This window comes from Pelophylax lessonae (assembly GCF_965119305.1).
Source record: "Pelophylax lessonae genome assembly, chromosome: 10".
NCBI classification, from domain to species: domain Eukaryota; kingdom Metazoa; phylum Chordata; class Amphibia; order Anura; family Ranidae; genus Pelophylax; species Pelophylax lessonae.
The window spans coordinates 76,860,806-76,879,096 of record NC_138777.1 but is presented as its reverse complement, the minus strand read 5'-3'; the positions used below and the strand labels follow the sequence as shown (position 1 = coordinate 76,879,096).

The 18,291-nt window shown below is 39.8% G+C and overlaps 1 protein-coding gene across 2 annotated transcripts; it reads right to left on the bottom strand.

Moving 5' to 3' along the window:
- Positions 1-903: 903 nt before the first annotated feature.
- TNNT3 (troponin T3, fast skeletal type) lies at positions 904-15,600 on the bottom strand. Of its 2 annotated transcripts, none has more exons than XM_082271153.1 (9): positions 15,491-15,600; positions 13,830-13,875; positions 13,430-13,546; positions 12,049-12,126; positions 10,616-10,729; positions 9,058-9,167; positions 7,905-7,995; positions 5,466-5,506; positions 904-1,168 (listed from the first exon to the last, which is right to left on the bottom strand). In XM_082271153.1, the coding sequence occupies exons 1-9, from the start codon at positions 15,517-15,519 to the stop codon at positions 1,117-1,119; spliced, it is 678 nt and encodes a 225-aa protein (XP_082127279.1). In that variant the 5' UTR covers positions 15,520-15,600; the 3' UTR covers positions 904-1,116. The 2 variants fall into 2 exon arrangements, with proteins under 2 accessions (XP_082127279.1, XP_082127280.1); XM_082271154.1 differs by lacking the exon at positions 5,466-5,506 and adding an exon at positions 4,105-4,145.
- Between the last annotated feature and the right edge of the window lie 2,691 nt (positions 15,601-18,291).

Here is an 18,291-nt window from a genome sequence, read left to right as displayed (position 1 = left end):
ATAACGTCCTGTGGGAGGGATGAAGCACATCATTTGACCGCGGGTGGTGACGTTAGATCCGGTTGGTGACACACAAGTGGCGGCGTACTTCCAGTTCCCGGTTTTTTTGCTTGTTTTACCTTGTACAAAAGTGAGTGCAATACTGTGTTTTTAGTATCATTTTAATAAACAGAATTATGCTATATATTCCTCCTCCATTCTGGTATACATGAAGGGAATCCACACCCACAAAGAAGGAGCTCAGTTGGAGGACTACTAATCCCAGCATCTGAGATGTTTTGCAAACCGCACATGACTTCTGTTATGGGAGTCTATGGCAGCTGGTGAGTGAGTGGGCACACAGGAGGGAAGCACGGGCTGCACCAATTTTGTTTACAGCATTTGGCATGTCAGCACTTTAATTATGATGGAACTGTAATAATTTCCACCAATACGTTGGACTTTTATTGATTTTGATTTTGACTTCTATTTTTGAACCTTGATATTGTGTGTGTGTGTGTGTGTGTGTGTATATATATATATATATATATATATATATATATATATATAAAAATTTGAGTTAATGCTACCATTTACACACATTAGGTTTTCATAGTGGGAGCGCCCTTTTTACACATAGATATGTTTTAAGGCATTACCCTAAGTTAAACTTTAAACCTACGGTGTATCCAAAACTAGATAAAGTTTTGGTTTGATATGCACTTTAAGGGTGAGATTGTTTTCATGTACCCATCTCCACATATCCAGTGACATTCGGAACTTGCTGTGACCTTCAATGTTACCACATTTTGCGCATTTTAATGGAGACCCACAGGCCTTGACAATGTCACATGTTTGTTCTCTAATGGTAGGCAGCATTTCTGTCATTCTTCTGTGGGGTGTTTGTGACAAGTACAAGGAATGTTATTAGGGTAAGAAGCGTCACACTTTATTTACAAAAGAGAAGAGATAATACAGAGCAGTCCACAGAGAGAAAAAGGTGGCCCGAAGGGATAGACAGGACAACTATCTTGTGGGGCACTCGGTGTAGCCAGCTTCCTGCAGGATCGGGGATGGTAAAAGGTGTGTGGAGGAGGGCTGCTCTCTGACACGGCCGGGTCTTGGTTTGGGAGCAGTTTACTTCCAGCGGCCCCCAACTTTTCCTTTGCCTCCAGCTGCTTTCTTGCTGCTGTAATGGGGAATAAATAGGAACAGGTTAGTGGACAGGGTACATACACAATAAGAGGAAAAGACCAGATACAGAAAATCTGGTATATGGAGGATTAGTGCTATGAAAATGTATTAAAGAGGAACTGAACTCTGGATGATGTGCTCAGAATAAAGCAGGTAGAGGGCAAAGGACTAGTCAATAGCATTGCCTATGGTTGCTTTCTGTTGAGCTTTTCCCATTACCAACTTGCCATGCTGTGCTCTGCACTGTGTCTTTGTATGGAGGAGGCCATCTTTTTAGGGACAGGGTATTTCTTTCTCATGTCAGTCTCCAGCAAGAAGAAGAGTGAACTGCAAACTAGTGATATAATGTTATTTCAAATCTGTCAAGACTAGCAATAAGAGGCAACAGTGCCTTGGATCTCACATTGCAGATGTACAGATATGAGGTTGTAAGTACAGGGGTTCCTAGGCACCCTTACATACCAGGAAGTACACGAATTTCAGACCAAAAGTACATTTTTTTTCATGACACTGCTTCAGCACAATTACAATTTCTAAATTTCCTTATAAAATACTGTGTTTCTCCGAAAATAAGACCGGGTCTTATATTAATTTTAGCTACAAAAAACACACTAGGGCTTATTTTCAGGGGATGTCTTTTTTACAGTATGTACAATGACGATCTTAAAGTGATTGTAACCCTAAAATAAATAAATATACTGATCCTTTAAAGCATGATAGATAACACAATGCTTGTGCTGTGTCATTTAACCCTCTTTATGTTCTGGAATATAACAATAAAATGTAAAAAAAAAGTTCTCTCCCCCTATCTCCCTGTCAGCTCAGGAGTCAGCATTATGAAATTCTGTAATCCCAAAAATAAACCTTGGATAAAGGCATTGTAAAATTATGTAATCGATTTTGTAAAAAGATTATGTAATGTGCAGTGTGTCTCCTTTTTGTAACTTTATTGTGGAAAATACTTTATTTACAGCACCACTGGGCATTCACGTGACCCTCCGGAGCTCTACGTTCCCTCTCCGAATACTGCAGAGGGAGGGGCTGAGATCAAGGATTTTACTAGGGCTTATTTTCGGGGTAGGGCTTATATTGCAGCCATCCCTGAAAATCATGCTAGGTCTTATTTTCAGGGTAGGGCTTATTTTCAGGGAAACAGGGTAGCAGATCTCCACTTTTTTTCAGTTCAGTTCAACTTTAAGGCGGGTAAAGATAGAATACAGAAGATGGTCAAGGAGGACAAAAACCGACATAGAAGAAAGAGAAATAATACTGTTGATATTGCAGGACGATTAACCAAGCTACAACACAAGTTGGCTTATGTAAAGAAAGTATAACGCTTTTAAGCCGTTTTTCTGAAAATTCCAGATATCGGAAGTCTAAATGTTTGTAAATATATAATTATTACAGGTGGGATTTAACTTGGTCAGCTGGTAGACCTGGCTAGTAGAATCATTGGAAAGCAATGTAACGGGCTTCTTTTCAGCCTAACATGGCTAACATACTAGATGGACTTAGCAAAAGAGCACATGTCAACATAGTATGACATTTTGCCAGATATGAAAGTAGCCAGAAATGTTATTATTGACTTCTTTAAATGAGCCACTTGTTAGGCTTAACCGTCCTGCTAGTTTCCCCTACATAAACACAAACAAGCAGTATTACTTACCATGTTGTCATGTTAGTTTGGGAGAGACTGTACATTTTCTCCCACATGCTGTACTTCCCTTTAGATTATCATGCATACATGTCTCAAACACATACTGCTACCATTCTGCCATCACCATCATAGAGGCCAACATCAGGATTAGGTAAAACCAGGTACTGGAGTATAATGGGGGCTGTGAAGAGACCCAGGCCTTGTATGTGCTGACAGAACCGGAATGTGCTTCTCTTATACTGTACCTGACACACCAGGGTCAGCAGTGGGTTAGTTTACTTACTTGTTATAGCTCAGGGTTAGACTGGAGATATCATGGTAGGCTTGAGATATCGAAATGAAGAAGTGGTGTCCTATTCGGCCTGTGATATCTCTCAAGACCAGTGATATCTACCATACGTGTGAGGGCACACATGGTCTCATAACTAGGTAGGTCAGTCATCCAGCCTAGGTAAGACTTGACACAAGTGTACAGATCACCTGTACTCTCTAAAGACCAAATTACAAGCTGAACAAGTAGTCTTATAAACTGTGTTCTTTGAATTGATAGTCAGATCCATGCTGCGTATTGGTGACCAGTACATTTGTGGCTAGGCTGGGCTGAGCATAGTTGTTAATATTTGCAAGACATCATAGGTCCATGTTATGCAGTTATATTGAATTAAATTGTCACTAGGCAATTGTTTTAATGCTATGAAGTGTGTAAATTGGGTTAGCACAAAATAGGGTTGCGTAGAACCAGTATGTATTTACAAATGACACCATAAAGTACACACTGGTCTGGTACCCATTTTGAAAGATGAAGCAAAATTTGTGAGAATGCAGGGAATTAATTCATTAAGAACCACTGTCAAAAAATGGCGGTTTCAAGTCACAAAATGGCTGCCTCCACCAAACGTGCAGCAGCCCTAGATTTAACAAACAGTTAATGGAAATTGAACAAATATGAAGGGGAATTTTACCTATGGGGAGAGAATGGATGTATTAGTAATTGTGAGCTTGGTTCTTTGGAATAAATTGTATTTTTGAGAAAATACAAATAGTTTATAATAAACATTGTCAGTCCTACCAGAATCCATGCAGTGCTGATTTCAAGGGGCTACTGGTTTTCAAGTAAAATTTTTTTTTTTGTTTTTATTAATCAGTAGGTTAGAAATTAATTTGAATTATAGAAAAATATTCTGAGCCTGTACTGTAGATACTGTATTTTAGTTGATCAGGAATAATATGCAGGCTGGAATCGGGACAATGTTGTCGTATTTAGCATTACTTACTGTTTCTGGAGCTGATCAATACGGTTCCTGAGGGTTGTAACCTGTTAAAACAACATACAACCCATTTATACCGGAGTCCTTTACGGTTCCTTACCTCCAACTCCCTGATCCTTTGTCAGAGGTTTCCCGGGTTGCTTGTTAGAATGTCGTTACCTGGCACCCTCTCACCAGGGTGGCGATCCATATAGGCAAGATAAGAGTGTCTAGTGACCTGTACACACACAAATGCCTCTAGGCATGTACCTGGACACACAGCTACTTACCTTTTACTTAACACCCGGGCTAGGGCATGAAGCAGAGGCACCTACCCTAATCATAACCCAACAAGAGTGGGATCACAGGACATCAAGACTACAAGTTTATCCAAGAACAAATTTTACGGGTCACTCTGGCTTCATACGTGATTATCACATGATGGGAAAATAAGTCAGTATTGTTGATACTCATTTACATAGGCTTTCTATTTTATTTATAATAAGAACCCAATTGGTTTGGAAGATAAATGTTGACTGTTATACCATTCTTTTCATATGTGCATCACAGAATGTGCCTTCAAGTCTTTATTTTGTTATTGGCTATAATAAAATAGATTGTTCATTGGTTGCCTATCTGAACAACCAACCATCTACCACATGTTCAGCATTCCCACACCTAACAACGGTACTTCCATTTTCTCCATCAGCTCATCCCCCACAGTTATTGCCTTTTGTTTCACTCGACCCTCTCTTCTAGATTGTAAGCTCTAATGAGCAGGGCCCTCTAATTCCTCTTGTACTTAATTGTATTGTAACTGTATTGTCTTCCCTCATATTGTAAAGCACTGCGCAAACTGTTGGTGCTATATAAATCCCGTATATTAATAATAATAAATGTTTGCCAAGCAGTTTTTAGAATGCTCATGATTTACAATGAACCTAAGATTTAGCCTGGACCTTCTAGTACAGAATCATTATATTATACACAACAATGTAGGAGCTCTTACTGCAAATGTGTCCAACTAAAGATACTGCACTATGCCACGTAACTAATTACCTTATTATACAAGAACATTTTGTAAGCCACCAGGAGTATTCTGTCACCTGGGCAGTCTTTTATTTTATTTTATTTTTATTTATTTTACACAAACTAAAATTTGCGAATTTGAGTATTATATGAAGTAATCATGATGCAACAGTAAGCGAAATATCCCTTAAAACATGGAAACTTTTTGTAGTCCTGATGTCCTGGTTTGCTACATCCATAAACCTTCCTTGGGCCTTGCTTTAGCCCCAAGCCCGGTCGTACCCAGTGCTACCCTGACACACACCTGAACAAACAGTTCAGTGGAGTTAGCCTCCTTCGTAAGAGGCTTCTCTACTTACAACTTAGAGAGTTCCTCTACTCTCCTGTGCAGGGTTGTTATCTAAGAAAAACCAAGATAATCATGTGAATAAGAGGATACTGGAAGCAAGTGCCTGGTAGGAAAATGTGCGCTGGCTTCTTCTATAGTGCTTGTAATTATTATATATGGAAAAGCAGCAGAGAGTTATGTGCACCTAATTTGACCACATTTATCACCATAAATGCATCACTGCTACTCATATACTTGTTTTTTGTTACATCTCTAAACTTTTAAATGTTCAAATTATATGCCAGCCACTGAACACTTTCTATGTAGAGCAAAAGTTGCAGCCATTAAACACTTTCTAATTGACCAATAGGTGCAGCCACTGATATCACAATGTCCACCTCATCCAATCAGAGGAAGCCTTGTATTCGTTAATAAAAAAAAAAAAAATACAAGTCTTCTCCTGTGTGGCGGAGAAACATTCAGATCAACTTGGTTTTGGTCCAGTAGCAGACAGGTAGTCACCCATTCTTCTATCTGGAACACTGGGGGAGATTTACTAAAATTGGAGCATTCAGAATCTGGTGCAGCAGTGCGTGCTAGCCAATCAGCTTTTCACTTCAGCTTTTTTAAATAAGCTTTGGCAATAAAACCTGGAAGCTGATTGGTTTCTGTGCAGAGCTGCACCAGATTTTGCACTCTCCAGTTTCAGTAAATCTCCCCCACTGTGCCACCATCCTGTATGATGCTAATGCTACTATAGACTGATACAGTGCACACAAGGGCACATAGCGATGTAATGGAAAATAATTTGTTTGGGCCAGAATTATTGTCAGGATCACCAAAAATAAAGGAAAGAAAGGTCTAGAATAGAAAACTAATGTAACTACCACATCTAAGGACTGGTAAGCTGCAATATAATAAATGTTTGCTTTGGGTTTAGATATGCTTTAAGTGGGAAGTGGGTAATTTAAAAACCTCTGTATTTAGTATAATAACAAAAATATGGAAAAGCAAACCTGTAAAAGTTTGAACATCACATAATACTAAATACTACAAAAACATTTCAAAATTTGTGCTCCTTGATATACACTTTACCTTTCCATTAATGGATAAAGCTAGGGCAGACTGAAAATTAGACATTGCAAATATGTTTTAAATTATGCATATCATTTTTTCCAATGTGCTTATTATTTATATTTTACATTAGTGTATTTTCAACTATATTTGTGAGAGACATAACAGTAACAGCAACACATGCTAATTTTTGGCAAAATGAAGAAAATGTCCAGTTTTCAGTCCTGCAAGTTTTATCAAGAATGGATCTTTAACCTCCCTGGCGGTATGATTCTTTCGGATTTTAGGTGCTGAAAGCGGTACCATTATTTTGCATGTAATTCTTGTGAATGAGCAACCCAAAGCAACTGTATACATTATATATATATATATATATATATATATATATATATATATATATATATATATGTATGTGTGTATTTATATATATATACGTGTGTGTGTATATGTGTGTATATATATATATATATATATATATATACATAAAAAGTACAGTAAAACTGCAGGAAAGGGCACTGGGGGGCAAACTAATGTGATTTTTTTTTTTATTTTGAACTGTATCAGTGTGTTTGGTGTGTTTCACTATTTGAATTTGCCGCCGGTTCCACCCCCCTGCGAACGTCACGTCGCAGGAGACGGAAGCCGGGGCACGGAGACGATCGGGAGGAAGAACCGCCGCTAGACACCGCCGAGACACATCGCTGGATCTCGGTGACAAGGTAAGTAACCCTGCTTACAGGATCCAGCGATGCTTCTGGCGGTACCCCGAGTGTGGCTCGGGGTTACCGCTTTTGGCTCTGAAATTTAACCCAGAGCCACGCTCGGTAATACCGCTAAGAAGTTTAAACTAATGTGTAATTTTTGAGTTGCAGCTTGATAAACTTGCATAGGTATTAATGACAGTGCTGGGACAATGGGGGGGCTGGAGGGTAGGCTACCCTGGGCGCTAGTATTATGTAAGGTGGGGGGTGCCACAAGGAGAGTTCCCAATGCCACAAGCTGACAGTGCATTACTGCTCCCATTAGTTTAGCACGGGAAGTGACAAACCAGGATCTGCGCTAGAAGGGGGCATTTTTTTGTGGGGGGGGGGGGGTGCTGACACATAATGCTCATACATCTTGGGGAGGGGAGCAGTTTGTCAACTTTGCCCTGGGATCTAGATGACCTTGTCCCAGCACTGATTGCTTATATAAGAGATAATAATATATGAACAGCTGCCTTCCATTCTAGAACGATCAAAGGGCCCTACAGTGACTGCCATAATATCGGGATTTGACCACTAATATTATAATAATACTATAACATCATCCTTGTAAACAGTTATGTACAGAAGCACAATCTGTCTAGGACTGTGCGTCAACATTTAGACCCAATTATTGTGTGTAGTGGGCTCACCTCGTATTTCTGTTTCTTGAGCTTCTCTCCCATCTCAAACTTCTCGGACTCGAGCTGGTACAGCCATTCCCACATCTCCTTAGCCTTGTCCCTGTTACAGAAAAGTCAACAGGTCAGGTAATGTTTACGTACTGAACTGCTGCAGAAATGACTGCTTAATCCGACTGGCTTCTTGGACCTTTTACAGACTCTGGTATAGAGATCTTTCAGCTGGAGTATCCAGTTCTGCACCCTGTTGCCGTAAAGTCAAAAACTTCTGCTGTGAATTTTGTCTTATAAAATGAATGAAGGCCCAATTTGGGGGAAACCGTCATAGTGGGAGAGACAGGTGGGTGGATTTGAAAAGTCAGATTTAGAAGTCTTATCAATGGACTTCTGGAGCAACAAAAAAAAAAGCTGGATGGTGGCTCTTTCTACTCGCTTTGGGTGGACAAGCTTTTATATTCTAAAATCCAGGCAGATATCAAAGAAACATATTAATGCAGCTTTGTATTCATTAACACATCATGAAATGTGTTTGGTTAAATGCAAGCAGTGTAAGTATTTTGAATTTGACTTGTATTAGCCACTTGCAATCTTCTCTACAGCAGACTGAGAGAAGGTGAGGGCAACATTAGGAGCCAATACGTTGGGCAGCTCTCATGTGCTAACAAGCGACAGACTTATGGGATAAGTAATAAAGAGATGAGCTCAACAGTATGCTTCTTCTTTCATTATCCAATCACAGGTGGGAGGATGAAGGGGGGGCAAGACCTATAAGTGTTACTTAACTTCAGTAGAATAAAATGAGGTCTACTGTCCTGCTATTAAGGGTCGTGCTCAGGGCCGTCTTTAACACAGGGCAAAAGGGGCAGCTGCCCCGGGCCCAGCCATTGTTGTGGGGCCCAAAGCAGCTGCCCCTTGAGCCCGCATTGCCCACAGTTAGTTGATAAGTTCATTTGGTAGGGCCCAAGAAAATATTTGCCCAGGGTCCAATCAATACTAAAGACGGCCCTGGTCGTGCTGTATGGCAGAACTGTGTAAATCTCAAGATGGGTGAAATCCAAATCCTTTGGCAGGTACAACTTCTCTCACATGCTGCATAAATTGTAGCTGTTGCCCCGAGGTCCAGCGTTAATTGACATCCCAAAGACACCTAAACATCAATGTTTACCTGAGTTTGTCCTCACTCATGTGGTCAACATTCAGGGGCTTGCGACGATCTGCCAGAATCTTCTTTTTCTGCTCACGGGCTGTTTGCTTCTTGCCTCTCTTCTGGTCAGCCTACATAGGAATCATTACCAAATCAGTGCTTTTCAACATTTTGTCAGGTGCCCCCCCCCCCCCTTCTTGATAATGTTCAATAAACACATGACCTCCGGAAGATTTACCCCACTTCATCACCAGGCCATTTTTTGCGATACGGCACTGTGTTATTTTACCTGACAATTGTGCGAATGTGCCACACTGCCCAAATAAAATTGATAACATTTTCCTACAAATAGAGCTTTCTTTAGTGGTAATTAATCACCACTGGGATTTTTTTTTATTGCGCTATAAACAAATAAAGGCCGACAATTTTGAAATAAAAAAAAACAATATTTTTTACTTTCTGCTATAAAACAAATCCAATAAAAAAAAAAATTGAATTTCTTCATAAATTTAGGCCAGTATATATTCTGCTATGTTTTTCATAAAAAACAAAAAAGAAATCCCAATAGGCATATATAGATTGGTTTACGTGAATATTATAGGGTCTACAAACCATGGGATATATTTACGGAATTTTTTTTAAACTAGTAATGGCAGCGATCAGCGACTTATAGAGGAACTGTAATACTGCGGTGGATAATCGGACATTAACACTTTGCGGGAACCAGTGATACTAATACAGTGATTAGTGCTAAAAATATGCACTGTCATTTGTACTAATGACATTAGCTGGGAAGGGGTTAAACATATAGGGTGCTCAAAGGGTTTACTGTGTGCCTAGCCAGTGTTTTTTGTGTACACTCTATATTGCTTTCACTAGGGGAAGAGACCGATCCTAGTGTCTGCTTTGCAGGAACACAAGATCGAACACAAGATCGACCCCTTCCCCCCTGTCAGAACTGACATATGCCTCGTGTACATAGTTCCCTGTGTATTGGCTACGATCGGCGGGTGCCGGAGGACATCGAGTGCCCGGCACCCACAGATCGGCTTCTGCTGTGAATTATCACAGCAGAAGCGGCCCGCAGGTGCCACCTGTGGGCAAAAGTGCATGATCACACACATATAGGTACCTCTGTGTGTTCCCAGAAGGCAGCGGGGGAAGAAGGAGGGGCAGGAAATGACGTAGATCGCTGTGCAGCAATTTTATCAGGAATTGGGAGCGGGTACCTGTCAAAACCAGGTACCCCCTCAAAAAGTGCCAAATGTGGCAGTGGAGGGGGGAGGGTGCGAACAAGCTGAGCTTCCCATAAACACATTATATGCATGTAGGTAATTCTCTTTTACTGGTAGATTAGGAGATAGCCAGAGAAGGATTACGTTGATGCAGTTTGCCAGCTTGAACTTGTATTGCCAGAGATATTGCCCTATTACAATATATGCTAACCAAGAATTTGTGCTTTTAATGCATAATTTTACCAAGTGTATGAATTGAAAATGGTTAGTTGAATAAACAGGTTTACACTTTTGTAAATCAAGCTCTATATCTTGCTTTGTCTTTACATGGTTGACCTGCTCACCTTGGCCAGGTAGCTGCTGTATGTGGCTCCCATGGAAGACAGAGCCTTCTTCTTCTTCATGTCATCTTCAGCACGTCTCATGGCATCCTGTTCTTCTCTTCTTACTTTCTCCTCCTGTGGAAGCATTATAATATTCAATTGGGATAAACTGGAAGTCATTTATAATCACTCTAAAAGCAATGCAGTTTTTATACAATTCAGGAGTGTTCATGAATATTATTACTCTTTACCCCTGCATGGTAAAAATGCAACATACTTTCTGATATTTTTAATGATGTAAAACCAGGATGAATAAAAATCAATGATTTTTTTTTTTTTAATTCAATTTTTTTAAATTTAAATCTGATTTTTTTTTTTTTATTTAAATCTGATTTTTTTTTTTAATGTTTATCATAAAATGCTTTTGGAGTAAAAATCTATCTAAATATAGTTTTCTATTTAGGATGCATTATTAATTTAGTTTATTCAGCATGAAATGGAGCTTGGTTACATAGCAAGAGGCTGTATTTTCTGCAATATTTAAATTTTTGGTTAAATCATTCAATGAATCCAAGTTCTGAAAGCCGGGATAACATGCACTACATTGATGCATTCACACAATTTCACAGTAACCATAAGATAAAACAAAGTTCAGGAATATTCCTTTATCTTATCCTTTATTGTTTTGCAAATCTATGTACACTACAAACTGTATGATTGAATTGGTTCTAATATCACTGTTTTACTAACCTGACAGCTTACTTTTCTAATAGGAAACCTCCATTTTGTTTGCAAATATTAGAGATTCTAGCCACCAGCAAGAATAATTTCTTACATTTAAAGAACACCTGTCATTTCAGATCCATCATGGCAGCGCCTGTTAGCGGGCATCCACTCACCTGCTGCCGCCACGTCCCTTACCTTGTTGGGTCACTGCCGCATCACCAGCAGCCCAATTAAAGTGAATGGGACTGTCGGTGAGTCAACAGCGGGTCAGAGGAGGAGCTGCTGCGGGACAGAGATGACAGTTGCTCTTTACAAATTATGATTTAAATTGAGTTGATTTAAATCAAGCCTTTTTACTAGTGAGTTAAATTTTAACTCACTAGTAAAAAGGCTTGATTTAAATCAACTCAATTTAAATCATAATTTGTTAAATTATGATTTAAATCAATTCCACCCTGTGTAAAACATTAACTATCTTTACTCTTTGTACATGCATGTAATGATAATGATACTAATATTAGTCCTTATATAAAGTACCAGTGTATTGTGCAGTGTTGCATACATGCATGGAAATATTAAAGGTGCTTACAGACACCAAATGATGGCCATCCTGGCATGTGTGATTTGCCCACTGAATGATTATTCTTACATGCTAACTATTTGAATAGGGGAAAATATGGTACACATAAGATATAACATTGTGATTGTGTGTTTCTGAGAATACTCACAGCAAGTCTGGTCTGACGCTCCTTCTCCTTCTCTGCCCTGATCCTCTGCTGATCCGCTCTCTCAGTTCTACGTTTCTCCTAAAAACCATAGGAAAATATGGAGATCAGCCACAACACTAGGATACAGTTACTTTTTTTTTTCCTAAGTGAGTTATTTTCAGAGTCCCATGATATTTGAAAGGGACAGTCACATGGCTTATATAAGAATCCCTATCTGATAAAGCAGAATTATATATTTTTTGAGGCTGGGTTCATACTGATGCGAAAACAAACCGCGATTCCTTCAGAATAACAAAAGGTAGAAATCTGCAACAAAGTTCATTAAAATCCCTGCAATGTACACAGATCACCCAGAGCAAAATGTTTTTTTTTTTTTGTTAACAAAAGTGGAGTTACTCTTTAAAGCTTTATGAATTATTCCATTTACAGAAACATATATGAAAGCTCTGCCATCTTGTGGACAAATTAGAGTATACATGTGTTGCATTACCTCTCATAAGACACGTTAGAACAGTGATGGCGAACCCATGGCACGCATGCCACAGTTGGCACGCAGAGCCCTCTCTTTAGGCATGTGAGAGATGCCGCCACCACTGCGACAAGGGGAGATGGGAGCATGGGCTGTCATTGTATTTCCCTCACTCGCCCCTCTTCTTCTTTGAAGCAGCGCAGGACTGGGACGAATCGACTGTTACAGGGATTGTCACTCACTCTGATTCCTCCTGTCTCCCCCATTGGCTGCGGCCAGGGACCAATGAGGAGCCAGGACAAGTGCACCATGAGACATGTAGACCCGGGAAAGACTATGGCTCCATTTTAATCAGTTTAATAAAAACTACAGCCCCAGCATGCACTGAGAAAATAAGAGGAGGGACAGCCTGGAGCCCAGGAAAAAATAGGGTGAGGGAAAAGGGTGAAAGGAGTGTGGAGATAAAAGTGAGCGGAGGCTGAGGTGGTTCAGGAGGGAGAAAGAGCCCAAGCCACAACAGCCCCTGGAGTTGAACCAGCCAGGGAGGAGCATGAGGACAATCCTGAGAGTACACGATCAAGAGTGAGGAGGGTGATCAAAGGCACCAACAAAAGGAGAAACTGCTGCCAGGCACACCGACACTGGACACCGGAGCCGGGTGAGTGCTGAATTGACTGCAATCCCTTTTGGAGTGTGCGATCATCACCTGGGTGGTTGGGTGTCTGCAGTTTAAGTGCAGTGTTGGCACTTTGGAAAAAATAAGTTTTGTGTTGAAGTTTGGGAACTAGGGCTCAAAAAGATTCGCCATCACTGTGTTCGATTAATGATGGTCTAACTACGATGTTAAACAGGTGAGAGAATTAAGGCCTTTGACAACACTAGGAGAAGTTTAGTCACAAGCGTGTAACTTACAATTCTTTCCTTCAATCCAATAAGCTCTTCCTCTTCCTTCTTACGAGCCTCAAAGTGTTGATCAATCAATGACTGCAGCTCAATCAAGTCCTTGTTCTGTCTTTTCTTCTGGATATCCTGCAACCAAAAACAAAAATGTGTCAAAATAATATTAACACTGTTCTGTGTTCCCCATCCAGGACATGAAAATCCCTTCTGAGATCAGCGGCCTTTTTCTTCTTCTTCTTCTTCTGGTCCCACCTTTCACCAATATGACATGGACTGCTCCACCAAGTTCATGGAGATTTATTTTTCAAATAATGGTTTGCAAATTTTGAAAAAACGACAATCTGCTTTTAGAAGTAAATGTATTGTACCTATAATTTTAGTATTCTCCTTTTTATTTTCTTAGTATACTTACATCAAAGTCTACTTTCTCTCCATCTGGGATTTTAGGTGCTGTGAGTCTGCAACACAAATACACAGCATTAGCTGTTAATCGACCTGAGAGAACAGTGAACATATGGTAAAGAGTAAAATAATATGGTGCAGGAGTAAGTGATTGTTTGATACAATTGGGGATACGTTTGAGGTGAGGTGTCTGGGTGTGAAGAGATGCATATCTATCCAAAGCTTGAAGTGATTGCCAAAGGTAAATGGCTAGGCAGAAAACAAAAGAAAGAGATCGCACACCGCCCTAGTGTAACACCATTTAATGAAAATAATTAGAGCCATAAAAACAGGTACTCACAAACAAGTATAGTGTCATGCATGGAAATGATATCCCCCGATCTGATGTGTGTAGGGTACTCTCCTCCTTGCCGGCGGCTCAGCTGTTCGTTCCCGCACTGATAAGTGGATAACGTCCAGCTAAGGCAACCACCTCGGATGACTCAAGGTAGCTCAATGCGGTGCGCCTGCGCACAGTCCAGCTGCTCGCCGCACGCTCTGCAAGAGCCGGATACTGTAGCCGACAGTGCGGTTACACAGAGGGGAGATCCCCGATCAGGACCCAGGACATGACATTCATGGGGTCGCTAAAGACAACGTTTCGGAGGCGTTGAGGCCTGAAGAAGGAGTATCCTACACACATCAGGTCGGGGGATATCATTTCCATGCATGACACTATACTTGTTTGTGAGTACCTGTTTTTATGGCTCTAATTATTTTCATTAAATGGTGTTACACCAGGGCGGTGGGCGCTCTCTTTCTTTTGTTTTCTGCCTAGTTTCTCTGCCTCATATCCCATGGAGGGTTAAGAGAGCTGCCACGCTTTTGCTCATGTGTTTCACCACTGGCCAAACTACAATGTTCCCCAGCTTGAGAATTAATCTCCAGGATCTGCGCAGGGACTGGTAATGTGTTTCTCTTTTGTGTTTTTTCATTAAAGGTAAATGACTACAGCTCAAGATGAGGTTCAAAGTCAAACTGCCTTAGGGCTCATGCACGCTGCAGCTAAAAAAAAAACTGCTTTTTTTTTAGCCAAATCTTTGGAGGAAGAGAGAGCCGGGAGGAGGATCTATGCTAGAAATGGGGGATTGGGGGGGTTGGGTTGTGCTAGAAGGGGTGTGTTTTGGGAGATAGGAGAGGATTTGGGTCAGGAGGGGAAATGTTTTGGGGGGAATTTGTGTTAGGAAGGGGGATTTGAGTTGTACTGGGAGGAGGAGAATTTTGGCCTTCAAAAATAATTAATTCTTAGGGGTAAGCATGCAGATTGGTGCCCATTTTTTTTTTTTTTGTGTGTGTGGGGGGGGGGGGGAGAGGGGGGTGCAGATACATAGTGATCATACATCTTGGTGGGGACAGTTTGGCAACTTCACCCTAGGTGCTAGATGACCTTGTCCCAGCACTGTTCACTGCCTCCTTTGGAGAACAGTTGCTGCCTCCGCATACCATACTATTCAGAGTATGCCAAATGTGACATAAGGCAGCCATCAGTCTCTGCATTCGCAGCAAGTTTGTTAATTATATACTGCACAGTATAAGAATGTTTTGTGCAATGTGAAACGTGCTGGAAACAGTAGAGAAAGTGTGAATGTGTGAGTATGCAAGCACACAGCGGATTTAAGAAATGCCACTTACTTGGGTTTTGGCTTCTCTTCTTCAATCATACAATGAACAAGGAGAGATGAGAAAAGGTAATTTGAGAATTAAATGTTTAAAAAATTGGGTAGTAAGGGGAAGAGCATAGTAAAAATTAACCAATCTGGAGACAATCCTAGACAGAGAGTTCACATAAGATTGTCCCACAGTTTACTCTTTTGTCTTACACATGAAACCACTTTTTGGTAATACAAGTGTACTCTGGTCAGAACTGTCAGAAGATAAGTATATCGCTACGCTAAACCATTTTTAATACAGGCAGCCTGAGATAATCTGGCACTATATTACTCATTCAGAAGACCACATTCCTTGAAGGGCAACTCAATGCAACTCCTCCATCTGTGGATCTGTGTAAAGGGGAAGGACTTTTGAGTACTTTGAAAATGGTACTCCCCTTACTGTCCCAACACCTTTAATGCATGAACCCTTCCCTACACATTGTTGGAGATTTCCCTCAAAACCCCTATGGACCTGAAAATAGGGAGATAGAGGTACAGATAGACAGGACCCCAAATAGCTCTTTCACTATTGCTTTCAAGGGGAAAATCTGAAAAATAAGGCATAGGATGGAGTAATTCATTCATTTTACTAAATGCCTCGCCCTCTACCCCAACTTCCCAAATCCCCACTTGCTGAAGTTGCTTTGAGCTGCTCTTTAATTACACTTTAATTTATAGAGAAGGTTTTAAAGATTTTATGTATGTACATATAAGTATTTATATACACTCTGTATTAGTTTTAAATGATATCCATTTTATTGATCATAAATAGCTGGACATAAATATGTCCTCATGATCCCCGTGCCATGGATTTCTTGATAAACAGAATGCAAAAAGTTAGAGGGAAAAAACTCAATCCACAGTCAATCAAATGGTTCGTTAATGGGGGGGGAAAAAAACTGATGTTATTTCTTCATCCAGAGACAGAATGGAATGTGGTAAAGTGTGAATTCTGAAGGTGAAAAAGGGAAAGGGTATGGATAAAGGAAAGAACATACAATTATAGACCTAGGTAAAATAAAAGGAAATGAACAAAGAAATAGGTATATGGACAGGACAGGGAAGTTATCTGTAGATGAAAGGTACAATAATCCTAGAAGCAGATGTGATATAAAATAAAATGTGAGTTTATAGAATGATCGATTCAATTGTAGGTAGTTAGATTGGATGTTAAAGCTATGAAGCTAGAAGCTATAAATCACTAAGAGGGATAGTGAAGTCATAGGCAGATAATGTTGAGTAAAGCTGTAAGTAAGTACATGGAAGCTATGGTGAAATAGGTTGCAATAAAGAGACCCTGGAGTTATATGTAGATTAAACAGAGGCTGTAAGTAGAAAAGAGGGAAATGAAGCTGCAGATGAGTTGCAGAATGCAGCAACAGGTGCATGATCAGGACAATGTATTGGTATATGGCGTATAAAAAAAAATGTGTTAGGTATATTAGCAAGGCAGAGTGAATATATAGGTAGATAAGATATACAGTAAGGCAGATAAGACAAAGCTGAGTTATTTGTGGATGAGTTAAATGATTTAAGCTATTGGTAGTATGGTGACATCGTACCCTATAACTAGATCATTGGAATAGAGAGAGATAAAAGGTAACAAGTTTATGCATAATTTCTGGCTTATCACCTTATAGTGCAGTCAGATAGGGGTAGTAGAGGACATGGCCAATGTCTTAACCCTCCTCTTATGTTAGAATTCCGTTACTATCCATGATGTTTAGGGTCGGTTTTGACCCGTGTTTTAAATCAGCCATAAAATACCCTCTGAATAATTATTTATCATCAAATGTGTTTCTTACCTCTTGGTTACCTTGTTAGGCTTCTTTATCCTTGAAAAGATTGGTTTTAATATTTTTGGTGTGACCCATTAGACCTTTCTTTTGATAGCATACCTCTCATTTTCAAATTTAAAAAATGGTAAAATAAAGTCAGCAACTCTGAAATGTATTGGTCCTATGTTTCTTCACTTTATTTAGAGAAGCAGACAAGCAGGAAAAGAGATAGGCCCCTCCCTAACTACAGCTCACAGTGTTGAGAGGGGATTGGCTGTCAGTGTTACTAAGCAGAGAGAGTGTTTATGATTTCAGTTTTGGAACTTATTAGTGTCCTATAATCCTATATTATAACTGGGTCAGAATTGACCCTAACACCATGAACGTCTTCATTTTCACCACAGTATTTTATAATTTAGTGAAAAGGATTATTTTTCTATTACATTACTTAAATAGAGGTTCCTGACAAAGTAAAAAAATGTTGATGCAATAAACAAATTTATGTGATACTTATAGACATTCAAAACCTGAAAACGGGTCGGTTCTGACCCTAACATAAGAGGAGGGTTAAGGGGACTGCATGTAAAATTCAGGAGCTGCTCACACCTAACAACTATACCTTGAGCAAACAGCTTTCCGTTTCCGGACAATTATATGGACATTTATCTACAAGTATGATATTCTAGATAGTTGATCAATTAGATTACACGTAAGCTAATGTAAATGTGGATAATACAGAAAAACAAATGGCAGACTAAAAGAGTTAGAATATACTGTACTCAGAAAAGCAGAGATAATTTCTACCTAGATAGGATGTATATTGTGTTGGGGATATCGGAGGGATGTATATGGAATGTAAATTCTAGATGCAGGGGTTTATGAAGCTTTACAGATAGGACTATATTTCAAGAAAAAAAAAGTTGGACAGTAGAATTTAAAGTAGATGACAGTGCAAGTTCGGGAGATGTTCTAGAAAAAAGGCTGATAAAAGGCAAGAATTAAA

What these genes read in the sequence shown, in the direction of transcription:
- TNNT3 (XM_082271153.1), bottom strand. Translation starts at nt 15,519, where the DNA reads ATGATTGAAGAAGAGAAGCCAAAACCCAA. An exon ending in TTGGATTGAAGGAAAGAATT is followed by an intron (nt 12,127 to 13,429) that starts GTAAGTTACACG and finishes TATGGTTTTTAG; the next exon opens with GAGAAACGTAGAACTGAGAG. An exon ending in ACAGCAGCTACCTGGCCAAG is followed by an intron (nt 9,168 to 10,615) that starts GTGAGCAGGTCA and finishes ATTCCTATGTAG; the next exon opens with GCTGACCAGAAGAGAGGCAA.